The sequence below is a fragment of the Equus quagga genome, chromosome 7, assembly GCF_021613505.1.
Source record: "Equus quagga isolate Etosha38 chromosome 7, UCLA_HA_Equagga_1.0, whole genome shotgun sequence".
Taxonomy (NCBI): domain Eukaryota; kingdom Metazoa; phylum Chordata; class Mammalia; order Perissodactyla; family Equidae; genus Equus; species Equus quagga.
In genome coordinates, this window is record NC_060273.1 from 92,717,746 (window position 1) to 92,730,768 (window position 13,023).

Genomic DNA, 13,023 nt, shown 5'->3' on the forward strand with positions numbered 1-13,023 from the left:
TTCTAATATACTACTGTTTAATGTAACAAAAGGAATGGAGGCACAAATACATTTGCATCCATTTATATATTTTTTCAAATAGAAGGATAAACCATAACTTATTTTTTCAGTGGTCATCAATCAAGAGGATGGAAACAGGGTGCAGAAGACAAAAAAAGGAAGCTAGATTTCAGTAGATAAACTGATGCAATACATACTTAACACAAGTATAAAACAAAATCAATTACTTATTTACTTTGTTGTTTATTTTTTGTGAGGAAGATTGTCCCTGAGCTAACATTCGTGCCAATCCTCCTCCATTTTACATGTGGGATGCCACCACAGCATGGCTTGATGAGCAGTGTGTTGGTCCACGCCCAGGATCTGAACCTGCGAACTCCATGCCACCAAGCAGAGCACACAAGCTTAACCATTATGCCACCAGGCCAGACCCCAAAATCAACTTTTAAAAAAATCGCTAAGAATACAAAATACGAGACTGAGTGGCTAGTTGGTGTTATAAGCAGAGAAGAAGCAACCCAAGTGATTTAAAAACACAGTCATTTGATTGTATGCTCTGGATTGAGCAAAGTACAAAAGAACTTACTAAAAAAAAGTTTTAAGCTGTATTCAGCATTATCTTGTTGATAGTAGTAACTGGTATTATAATTAAGATGCAGTAATCATGTGTATAATGTGAGATTAAGTAAACTGTTAATCATATGATATTCTACCAATCTCAGCATCTAGAGTACTGAGATTTTCAGTGTGGGAAAAAGAAGACACAGCTGAAGATAGAAGAGACTAAGAAAAAAAATCCTAGCCTTGATCACTGAAAAGAACTAGAAACCTCCACAAACCCAGTGTCAGTGTATTATCGTGCCCAGCAAGCGGTCTCTAAACATCACTTCCCACTAAAAGCAACCAAGGAGCTTCAGAGAAAAGACTAATTCCAGATCTAGGGTGGGAAAAGTAAAAGATGTACCAGGAATAGCTTGTTATACTGATATCTTGTTATACTGATTACTGATGGAGGCTGTGGAACTTCTTTTCTTCTGACACTACTAAGGTTGTATCAAGGGCATAGCACCCAATCTGAAAAGGCCAAACTTGAAAATGGTGAAAGATGGGACAAAAAGTATATGAGAATGATAAATATAAGGGATTGAATTACATTAAACATGCTAATATCCACACATTCATAACATACTAATTTTTTTTGTTTTGAGGAAGATTAGCCCTGAGCTAACTACTGCCAATCTTCCTCTTTTTGCTGAGGAAGACTGGCCCTGAGCTAACATCCATGCCCATCTTCCTCTACTTTATACGTGGGACGCCTACCACAGCATGGCTTTTGCCAAGCGGTGCCACATACATACCCAGGATCTGAACCAGCAAACCCCAAGCCGCCAAGAAGCAGAACATGTGAACTTAACCACTGCACCACTGGCCCAGCCCCCCATAACATACCAATTTTTTTAAAGAAAGCCTCTGTGATCACCTTTAGTTTGTGATCTGTGGAGGCCACCAACTCATTATTTTGAAAACTAAATAAAAGAAGGAATCAAGCATTTATCCTGCCTTTCCTATAAAAACTATGCCTCAGAATAACTAATTTACGAGGCAAAGTTTCTTTTTATACACGTATTCAAGCCAATAAATGAAGAGAGAATGACAAAATTAGAATATCGATATTTAGCAACCACTAATGAATTAACAGATCTAGGCAACATTCTTCAGTGGCCGCCAGATTTCACAAATCAAATCTGAAAATGATCAAATCTCTACCTTTTTATAAAGTAAGGACCAGAAGAATGTGTTAATAATGACACAAGGATGTAACCAGCAAAATGCAGTCTGGGAAACTATGGGACAAATGTCATAGTTTATACAACAAAATAACTGTAAAAGGAAAAAAAAGAGAGAAAAGTGGTAAAAGAACCCATAGATTAAAGGGCTGAGGAGACATATTCAGCAATCACAGTACATGGACCTAGTTTCAATCTCAACTCAAACTGCATTAAAAGAAAAGGAACAAGCATGAGAAAATTAAGGAAATGTAAAAATAGATTGATATTTATGATACTGATGAAATACTGTTAATTTTTAAGTGTCTGATAACGATACTGTGATTATATTTGAAAAGGGCAATCTTTGTTTTTTAGACACACAAACTGGAAGTATTCACAGATAGGTCTGAGATCGGCTTCAAAATGAAATACAGGAGGACTTGCTGGGAGTGGGGGAAAGAGTAGGAAACAAAATTGGCTGTGAGGTTATCATTTTTAAAGCTGAGTAAAGGGGTCATTATTCTCTCCACTGCTCTATATGTTGAAATTTTCCATAATAAACAGTTACTGTTAAAAGGCAGGGGGAGGGGCCCGGCCCCGTGGCTGAGCGGTTAAGTTCCCACGCTCAGCTTCAACGGCCCAGGGTTTTGCCGGTTCGGATCGTGGGCGCCGACATGGCACCACTCATCCCACATGCCACAACTGGAAGGACCCACAACTAAAAAATATATAACTATGTACTGGGGGGAGGGGCCGGGAGGAAGAAGATTGGCAACAGTTGTTAGCCCAGGTGCCAATCTTTAAAAAAAAAAGGCTGGGGCAGGGGGCAGGCAAGACAACAATTGAAAATTAAAGCAGAAAAGACATACACAAAGCAAAATAGGAAATTCCATTAATAACCTGAATGAGCACCTGGAGAGCCAGTATAAGAATGTGAGGTATGAGCCCACTGACTCCTGTTTTGGAGGGATACTGGGGGAGATGGAAGAAGGTGGGAAATACTTATCTCTGTGCCCTCTGTAACATATCCTAATCATTTATGTAAATACATTAGCCTTGATGATCTTGAAGGAAAAAAAAACTTATGTAGTAAATAAAGCTAGAAAACTAAACCTGAAGTGAACACACAGTTTGAAAGTTGTAATAAGAACACCAGTTGGTTATATGTAATTGTTACTTCTGAAGTACTTCAAAGTCTTTGCAAAGATTTTATTTTATATAGCATAAATATTTCTTCTGGACTTTTGTCTACATTAGTAATTCATATTAAAGAGTTTTAAGAAAGGCAGTCCCTACTTGAAATAAAAATAAATCATGAACATAGCTAGACACACCATTTCCTGCACTTTGCAAGGATTATCTCATTTAATTCTCAAACCATGCTTTAAGGGCGGTATTAGTATTTTCCTCTATCACAGATGAGGACGACAAGACACAGGGAGATTAAGTAGCTTGTCCAAAGTCAGACTTCAGGCTAAATGCTGGAAGCAAGATTTGAATAAAGACCTGAGTCCATAGCCTGTGCCTTTCACCGATGGGCTGTGTAGCTTCTGTCAAAAACGGGTGGAATATTATAAATAGGCTTTTCTAAATGGCAAAAGTTACCCTGGAAGCATCTGAAATAACCCACATTTGATTTTGATCTGCACAGGTTCATCTCTAATAACACGCCTGCCTTATTTTTGAGACACAGTGTGCTACAATGTGGACTACTAGCTTACTATCATATCAGAGTGGACGACACTAAATGCAATGTGGTATCCTGGATTGGATCCTGGAACAGAAAAGGAACATTAGTGGAAAAACCTAATGAAATCCAAATAAAGTCTGGAGCTTAGTTAATAGTCATGTATCAACGCTAGTTTCCTTGTTTTGACATTACCATGGTAATGCATGAAGTTAACAATGAGGGAAACTAGGGGAGGGGTATATAGGAACTCTCGGTAGTATCTTTACAACTTTTCTGCAAATCTAAAATCATTTCAAAATTAAAAGTTTACTTTAAAAGAATAAATTACAAAATAAAAATCACAACAAAAAGATTAAAATGTTTTTCTAGGTCAATGAAAACAAACTTAGTTCTGTCCCCAAATTTCTAAGCACCATATTTGCAAAATTCAATCCTCTTTTACCTACTTTGATTTTTAAATCAATGTAGCTTTCTGTCTGTTAATGTTCAAGAATATCTTCAAACTGTATTTCTTGTCTTTAAGGGTAAAGAACACATCTTACACATGCTTGATTTAATCACTCGACACACATTCAATGTTCCATGATGCTGGGAGCTTACCATGAGTGAGGCACTGTGCCAGCTGTGTCCTGGTTACACAAAGGCCTCCTTCATTATAGATGCTTACAATGGGTGATTGAAAGATACTGTTGTGCACATTGTGCTCTCACTGTCCTTCTGCCCTTCTCCAACTGTGGGGTCAACAGGGTTAGTGGCAGGAATGGACTGACCTCATTTCTAGCTCCAGAGACACCCCCTGTTTTAACGCCAGCTGGTTCACCTATCCTTGCCATGGCGATTGGTGCAGGTGGTCCTGGCCTCAGCCAGTCAGCCCGCAGGGTTCCCTGGGCAACAGGACTGGTTGAGAAACCAACAGGGAGTGAGATATGAAGGGAGATGTATTTGTCCTGAGCTTCTGACAAAAAACTGTCCTTACTCCTAAGAAACACCCTCCCTTCCTCTGGATGTTGTAGTATATATATCAAAAAATATCTTTTTAAATCTGCAAATTGTGACCATTTGGATACCAGGTGGAAGCTACTCGCAGGAAGAAAACAGAGAGGAGGGCCACTCTCAGGGGCCAGGCCCCCTTCCTCAACCTCTCAGTCTCATCCTCACGCATACAAAATGGCAACAGTAATACTTCCTGCAGGTCATTGTTAATTCCAAGGCAATATTTGCAGTGTGGTTCATTAAAAACAACAGAATTGGAATATTAAGATATTGCTAATTTTGTGGGTTTATATTATGGTTTTTTTTTTTTTAAATGCTTTACCTGTCAGATATTTGTAGTGAAATATTTACAGCTGAATAAATGTCAAGCAATAGGATATACTGGAGTATATGGGGAAGCCATTTGGTTTAAAACTAATTTGGTTTTTTTTTTGTTTTTTTTGAGGAAGATTAGCCCTGAGCTAACTAGCTAACTACTGCCAGTCCTCCTCTTTTTTGCTGAGGAAGCCTGGCCCTGAGCTAACATCCGTGCCCATCTTCCTCCACTTTCTATGTGGGACGCCTACCAGAGCACGGCGTGCCAAGCGGTGCCATATCCGCACCCAGGATCCGAACCGGCGAACCCCGGGCCGCCGAGAAGCAGAACGTGCACTTAACCACTGGGGCCACCGGGCTGGCCCCAAAACTAATTTGGTTTAAAACATTTATGATGTACCACAGACAAGAATGATGCCCTTAAAGACAGTGATGTGTCTTCCCCCATATCAGTATTCCCTTAAGGACAAGCATCTCTTCCTAAAAACTAAGGATCAATTACTGATTTGCTATGCTCATCTTGCGACCACTCACCTGCTGTGCCAGCAAAGCAATCTAGTGATATTGGAAAAAGAACATTCCTATCGTGGGTGATATATGCTCTTTGTTCTAAGACAGACTAGAACCACTCTGTATACCCTACTTCTTTAGAGAGCTGCTTTCCTTAGTGAAGGTACTCCCCTAGGCTATATGGTCCTTAGAGTTGGCTCATAATAAACTCACCTCAGTTTTGATTTATAGAATGATTATTAATTATTTGCATCAATACAGTGAAATTACATCTTGGATTTGCTTTAAAATATATCAGAATAAAAGAAATGGAAGAATGGGAGGGTGAATGAAATAAAAATTGTAAGATATTCCACATGAGTAATGGATAAATTGTGGTTCATTATATTGTTCTATTTTTGTATTTTAATCCATAAAATATTAAAAAAAATGATCCTTGCATATACCTCAATATTATGATCATGCATATTTGTGTAAACACAACACACTCAGTCAATCATAGGCATATATGCAGTTAAAATGAACGTGAAAAACCATCTAATTCAAAGCCTTAACTTTTACAGCTATGAAAAATGAAATCTAATACAGTCAAACTTTCGTGTTATTACCTAAGGAGTAATTCTAGTTTTGTTGTTTTTACCACCAATGTATCTGAAATTGAAAATACCCGCCTATGCTGGCACCCGGGACCTGCTTACCCTCATATCCAATGGACTGTTCTCCATCCTCACCTTACAAGACCACTCACCCACATCTAGCACGTTCCTTCTTGGAAAGCATCTACCGATCTCTCTTCCCACCTCACACCCCTGGGCCTCCTTCCCTCTCCGGAGGCCGTGCTGAGAGAATTCTCTGCTCACGCAAGTGCTCAGATTTTACCTTCAGTCCTTTCCTCACTCCACAGGCTCTTCCTAGGAATAGCGGCAACTTTTATACTTTTTCATCTTTTCTGCTCAATTACCCCTTAGAGCCACATCTGTAGCCCAGACCTCTATACATCCTGAACGCCAAAATCAAACTGCCTCACCCCCCATGAAGAACTCGACAGCCCCCAAACCAAACTTCCCCCCATTTCAGTTCCTATTTGGGCACTGGCACCCGCATCTGTTGGAGTCACCCTGCTGCCTCACATCTGGCCACCAGGCCCACGAGATTCCTGTCAGCATCCCCCTTCCTTCCTAGTTGCCTTAGTCAGGCCCTCATCCTCTCCTTTCTCGTCATTTTGCAAGTGTCTCTTAAACGATTAATGCTCCAGGGTCATCTTTCTAAACGCAAACATAATCATGTTACTTCCTTCCTTAAAACTCCCCAGTGACTTCCCATTGTCTGAGGTTGAAGGCTCTTCTCCCACGTAGTTCTCAAGGATAGTGAGCTGGTCTCTACCCACCTCTCTCTGTCTGGAAATCATCCTGCACGATTCCTGCTACTTACTCTAAATTCCAGTCTGTACCCTGACCCCCGTCCAACACACAGAGGGGCTTCATGACTCAGGATCACTGCTCTTCTGATTTATTCTCCCATTAGAAGACTCAGTCAGTCATTATTTATCCAGCAGACACAGAATGAATTCTTACTATGTGATATGCCCTGTACTAGGGTACAGCAGTGGAGATGGACACTGTCCTAGCCTCAAGGAGCTTATAGCCCAGCAGGGAAACAGATCCTAAACAAAAAAACCAAGGAGGGATGGGGTGGGGGGGTGGCCGATAGAGAATAACCTCCCTACGAAGTAATATTTGAGCTCATCTGCATTTTGGTACAATATCCTCTCCTGCTTCTTTGTAAACTAAAATGATTTACAAGTGGCCCTTTTTTTTTGGAGAATCAGTCCTTTCGCCTGAGATGAGATTTTGCCCTGCGCTTCCTCTTTCTAGAATTCACAATCTCAGCAAAAAACTAATCGGATTCAAATAGTCAGCATTCCTAAGCACCCCCATCCCCACCCCCAGCACATCACCCTAAGGCAGAGCAGAACTGCCCTCCCCCTTCTCAGGACTCCAGCTGACATCAGGCACCCTCACCCTTCCCTAACTTGCCCCCCACCCCCGGGATGGGCTGAGAACTCCTAAGGGCAGGAACATCCTCCCATCTCTCAATCCCCCACTAGACACAGTGCAGGCCCACAGAAAATGTTTAAACGTCAAAAAGGCAAAAGTTCACTCTTTAAAGGTAAATTACTTTCTATATTGAGCCTAACAGGGAGGAAGAACTATATTTTTCTACTTTAAAATGCCTATCACTGAATTTGTTAGAATGCAATAAAATATTTCTTAAATTTAAAACACAAACAGAATCACTCAAGTAAAAAAGTACTTTTTACACTAAAGTGTACATTATTTTACCACTTTCTTATTTAGGAAACTGAGATTACATTTTTTAAACTCTAGGGCTTTTTCTTTACAAGATGAAATCTTATTCGCTGCTGTATTCCCAGCCCCTAGAATAGAGACATATGTCAGGCACTAGGTTAATATCTGCTGAGTGAATAAACTGCTGTACAATTACAAAACAGGTGCTCAGAGGGAATAAAGTATCTAATGGCTGCTTCACAAACTCACAGAAGAAAAAAATCACTGCAGAAGGTATCTTAACAATACAGTTACTGATCTAAAATGAGTAAAGTTTTTTTTTATGTAAACTCTTAAAGATCATACAAACTCTCATCACATAAGCAATCTTCAAACTACCAAGTTTACCAAGGAAAGGGTTCCTTCCAAACCAGTTTAATTCACAACCTGGAGTCTGGCTCATGCCTGGTTATGAGAAAAATAATTTAAAAATATATGAAAACTTTGGGGAAAACACAGATTCTCTAATAGAAGAAAACTCAATAATGGCCAATGAGCCTTAATTTTGATTTATTTAAAAGTACTTATTTTGGGAGGTGATAAACTTTTAGCATGGACTACTCAACCACTTTCCTCTTTTCTCTAAAGACTCAGTCCCCTAACAAACAGCCTTTTTCTCTTCAGATCCTGAAAGAAGGCCCCAAAGATGATGGTAGGCCCTCCGTGACTGCTGATGCTGACGGGAGAGGTGAGATATCGGAAGATCAAAAGACAACCAAGGCATCAGGCCTAAGGAAAAAGCCTTGAACAGGTGCAAATTTAACATTTTTCTTTTAAGGAAGATACAGCATATTTAACCAAATGGTAATTCATTGGAAAGGATTATTTATATAAATAATGGCCACTATACTGAGCTCAGCTCCCCCCTCAGCTGCAGCTTCCTCTCCGAGGGAAGGCACTTTGAGTACATGTTTTGGGACACTTGGACCCAGCAGTCTACTGAATTCTAAAAACCCACATACAATCTGGATTTTCTTTTTCAATCACTACTCTTAATTCTAAAAATTCCTTTGAGAGGGTGATTTAATCCTCCCTGTGAAAACACACGGTTCCAGAAAGGCTGACACCAAAACCTAATAATATTTAGCGGAGGTGAGAGAGGTTAAAGCAGCTGGTGTTTAGCAAGTGAGTGAGGCAGAAGCGAATAAAATAATCCTTTCTTTCTGCCCTCTGCGACCTTCTCCGAAGCCTACCTGTAAATTCTTCTGAGGTCTACCCAGCCTCAGATCCTTCTCCCTCTAGGAACGACTGTCAAGATAAAGATGCCTAAATTCACTAGGAAATCAACGACACACAGTTTACTTACCAATCTTACTACCCCAAGGTCCCAGGCCCTGGTCTCTGCCCTCCCCGCCCACTCCTCCACTCTTGAGAGCAGAGGCTCTGTTCCTCACTTCTCAGTGATCCCAGTCCCAAGTATGGGACAGGTGTTCAGTGAGCACCTGATTTTGCCGTTTCATGACACTGCAGAACTAGCAAAAAACTTTGCAAACCATCTAAAAGCAATACGTGTATTCACTCTGGCTAATAAACAGCTACGAATGAGGATTTTTAAGAATCAGCATATTTTTCATCTGAATGAACTTGGAACCCAACATCAACCCGCCGGGAAGCCACTTGTGTCTGGGCAAAGGGGGCAGCTGTGCCAGAAACGAACGCAGCCCATCCCGGGCTCCAGAGGGCGGGCGGCGGGGAGAATGGCGAGCGCCGCGTCGGAGGACTCGACTCCAGGCGCTCCAGCCCGAGCCCCAGGGCGCGGCTGGGAGGGGAAAGGGACCGAACCCGGAGACCCCGGGCGCCCGCAGTCGCCGCGCCAGGGCGGGGGCGCCCGTTTCCTTGACAACGGCGCGGGGCGCAGCCCTTCCTCTGGGCTGGAGGAGGGGAGCGGAGCGAGGGGACCCCCTGCGCAGGGGCGGCGGTGGCCCGGGGCACCTCCTGCTCAGCCGCCGCGGGCCCGGCTCCCGGGTTCCTGTCCGGCCGCTGCCCGCGCCTACCGTGTATCCCCGCTCCAGGTCACTCTCCTCGTAGCGAAAAGACGGGATGTAGACCTCCATGGCTGCGCCGGCCGGCCGGCGGAGGACGGGCGGGGGGCGGGCTCACGGCCGCGGCCGCCGCCCCGCCCCCGGCCCGGCCGCCCCGCCCCCTGCCCTGCGCCAGCCCGACCCAGAGGCTGCGCGGCCCGGGCCCAGGTCGGCTGCTGGCCCCGCCGCCCACGGCGCTCTGGGAGGCCCCGGGGCGGGAGCTGGGGCCGGGAGCCGAGGGCGCGGGGCGTTGGGCGCCGGGATTCCGGGCCTGCAGGGCGGCGGGGATCGCTGGGCCCAGAGGAGGCGGGGCCTGGAAACCTGTGAGTCTGCAGAAAAGGGGTGTGCGCGCCCCCGCTCCGGGCGCCGCGGCCGGGGCCGCACCCGGGCGCACCCTGCCCTTCGGGCTCGGCGGTCGCTAGGTAGCAATTTACAGGACACCACCTTTAGCAGATTGCAGGACCACCAGGAATAGAAAAGCATGGAGCTTCTGGATTGTGTTTTGGTTGGCTGAATTTTCGTTCTGACTCTCGGCTGGCATTAACAGCAGCGAACCCTCCAACTTTTACCAAGATTTTCCTGTTTGCCTTCCATTCCAGGGTGGGCGTCTGGTTCTGAGTTAGCCGTCGAACCTTGGAATGGTATCGTACAGAGCCCGAAAGTCTGCCGGTCACCGAGACAAACGCTCCAGCTTCTTGCTCCACTTCTAAAATGCTGCGTCTAAATAACTGTATAGGGCGTTTTAACTATAAAAGAAAATAGAAGACGCAACAAAAAGACATGACCAAGGTGAGGACTGGAATCTGGCCCTCGGGCCAGGAGCTCATAACCTGAAAGTACCTAAAAGATGAAGTGTTCCAGGTGACGAAACTTGATTATCGGATTCCCTTTGTAAACTCCGAGTTTATTCCTTAGGTTAGAGCACAGAGCAGAATGGAGACTTGGAGGTGACTTGTGGGTCACTGAGAAGTGACCTCAGCTAGAGAGCTTCCTGGACTGCAGGCAAACACCTGTGCCTTGAGGCCAGGGGGCATTTCAGAGGGGCCAATTCTAAAGTTTATAATGAGACCCTGAGTCATGGAAAAGAGGAAAAATCAGCCCCTTTGTTTTAAGGGCCCTGCAAAGCCTTCTATATTAACCTCATCTGAAGACCCACCCTGCTCACCCACTCCCAACTTCACGATGTGCCTGCCTCTCAGAATTCCATGCCTCAGCATAAGCTGTGCCCTTTGACCAGACTGCCCTTCCTCTTTTCTTCCAGCGGCCAGCTCCTGATGTACCCAACAGCTCTATGAACTCCATGCTGTCTTGAGTTGAGAGCCCAGCTTGCTGGTTCCCTTAAGCCTCTGGTGACTATCACAGTGTATTGTGTCATTTATTTCTCTGCCTCACCCACTAGGTATTAGGGCAAGTACCTATTTTTAAAAAATGTTTATCCCCTACTTGGCATAATGCCTGGCACATTCTTCTTGAAAGCTTTATGTAAGCATTTAAATACTCAGCTTTACAAAACCAGTGGAATGCAGCAGGTACTATGCCAGATGCTGTTACATGCATTACATACCATGTCTCATTTAAGCTTCATAACAACCCATGAAGAAGTGTTACGGGCAAGAGGACTTTCAAGGCCTAGAAAGCAGTGTTTCCAGTTTTCATTTTTAAAATAGTAATGGCTACTGATGGTAGAAGACCCCCAAAACAATTTCAAGATTTGTTGAAACAGATTATTAAAGTCTCAGTGGGCGATGTAACCCAGGATTATATAATCATAAATCCTTGAGCTACAGATTGCTGATCAAGCTTTTAGTATGCTTTCTATACTGACCTTCCACAACAGCCTGCTAGTAGCCTGCCATATCTTTGGCCTGGCTCACCTATTTACCTGTTGGACTTAAGAGGCAGAAATGTGTGGGTCCATGAAGATGTGACAGACGGTTCAAATGAAACCTATTTGCTGTTTTCTAATAGCTGTGTATAACTTAATTTTGCCCTGCTGATAATATATACAAGCTCTCAATATGTGGGTGTGTTCTTGAGGGTCTATCAGCTCAGCCATAAATGGTATTACTATAATTTCAATTATAAATTATAAATTCACAGATGGCCTGATTGAGGCTCACAGAGGATAAATAACTATGAAATTACTCGCTAATAATTAGAAGAGCTAAATTTCTAACCAAGTTCTGTGAGTAACTAGCAAAGAGGGGAGAAAGAATAGCAGTAAAGTGAGAGAAGGTGGCAAATACAGTATCCTGTTGTTCCTACATATCTTTTAGTCTGACTCTACAGTCTGTGACAGGCCAGCGACATATCTTCTCAGAACACTAATAAAAATACATAGCAGATACATATATAACAGGTAGTATCTGTTAATAAAAGCAGAAAACTTACGTAAGCAAAATAATAAAATTCTGTTGGAATCCAGGTATAAATTCTTAGGCCCAAAATACCGCATTTACCTGGTATTAGGTAAAAATATATTTCAGCAAATTTAATGATAAACTGCTTTAAATACCAATTGGTATTAGAAGTTTTGACCAAAATCTATCTAGAATGTATTACACAGTCAACATTGAATTATAAGACTAATACATCATGACCAAATAAGATTTCTCTCAGGAACGTAAAGATGGTTAAACGTTAAGAAATCTGTTGCTGTATTTCTCAACACTGTCAGATTAGAAAAGAAGAAAAATGAGTATTTCAATAGATCCTGAAAAAACATTAATAAATCAGTACATCACTTCTTAATAATTCTTAACATAATAGAAATAGCAAAAAGAATTTTTTTAATTTGATAAAGGTTAACTACCATAACTCCACAGCAAATGTCCTATTCAACATCAGATGAGGAAGTATCATAATAGTATCAATAACTTTATCACAACTATTGTTTGACACTTTGCTGGAGGCCCTAGTCAATGCAATAAGAGAAGTAAAAGAAATAAGAGGGACAGATGTTGGATAGGAAAATAGAAAACTAGGATTATTTATAGATGAAATGAGCTACATAGAACAGAATCAACTGAAAAATTATTAGAACTAATAAAAGAGTTTCATAAGGTGCCAAATATTAAATCAACATATACAAATCAATAGATTTCATATACAATAGCTTTCTTATACACAACATTAAGCAACTAGAAAATAACATACGGGGGCCAGCCCTGTGGCTGAGTGGTTAAGTTCACATGTTCTGTTTCAGCAGCCCGGAGTTCGCCATTTTGGATTCTGGGCGCAGACCTATGCACCACTCCTCAGGCCATGCTATGGCGGCATCCCACATAGACCATCTAGGATGACCTACAACCAGGATATACAACTATGTAGTGGGGCTTTGGGGAGAAGAAAAGAAAAAGAGGAAGATTGGCAACAGA

At 42.5% G+C, this 13,023-nt stretch overlaps 1 protein-coding gene across 4 annotated transcripts in view; it reads right to left on the reverse strand.

Moving 5' to 3' along the window:
- Nucleotides 1-9,740, reverse strand: part of SNX24 (sorting nexin 24) — a 141,186-nt gene extending 131,446 nt beyond the window's left edge. The window contains exon 1 of one of the 4 annotated variants that reach the window (XM_046666905.1): nt 9,620-9,740. In XM_046666905.1, the coding sequence (XP_046522861.1) occupies nt 9,620-9,679 (60 nt within the window). In that variant the 5' untranslated portion in view covers nt 9,680-9,740. The remainder of the gene's footprint in view (nt 1-9,619) is intronic. The other 3 variants (XM_046666904.1, XM_046666906.1, XM_046666907.1) reach the window with 3 other exon arrangements.
- Between the last annotated feature and the right edge of the window lie 3,283 nt (nt 9,741-13,023).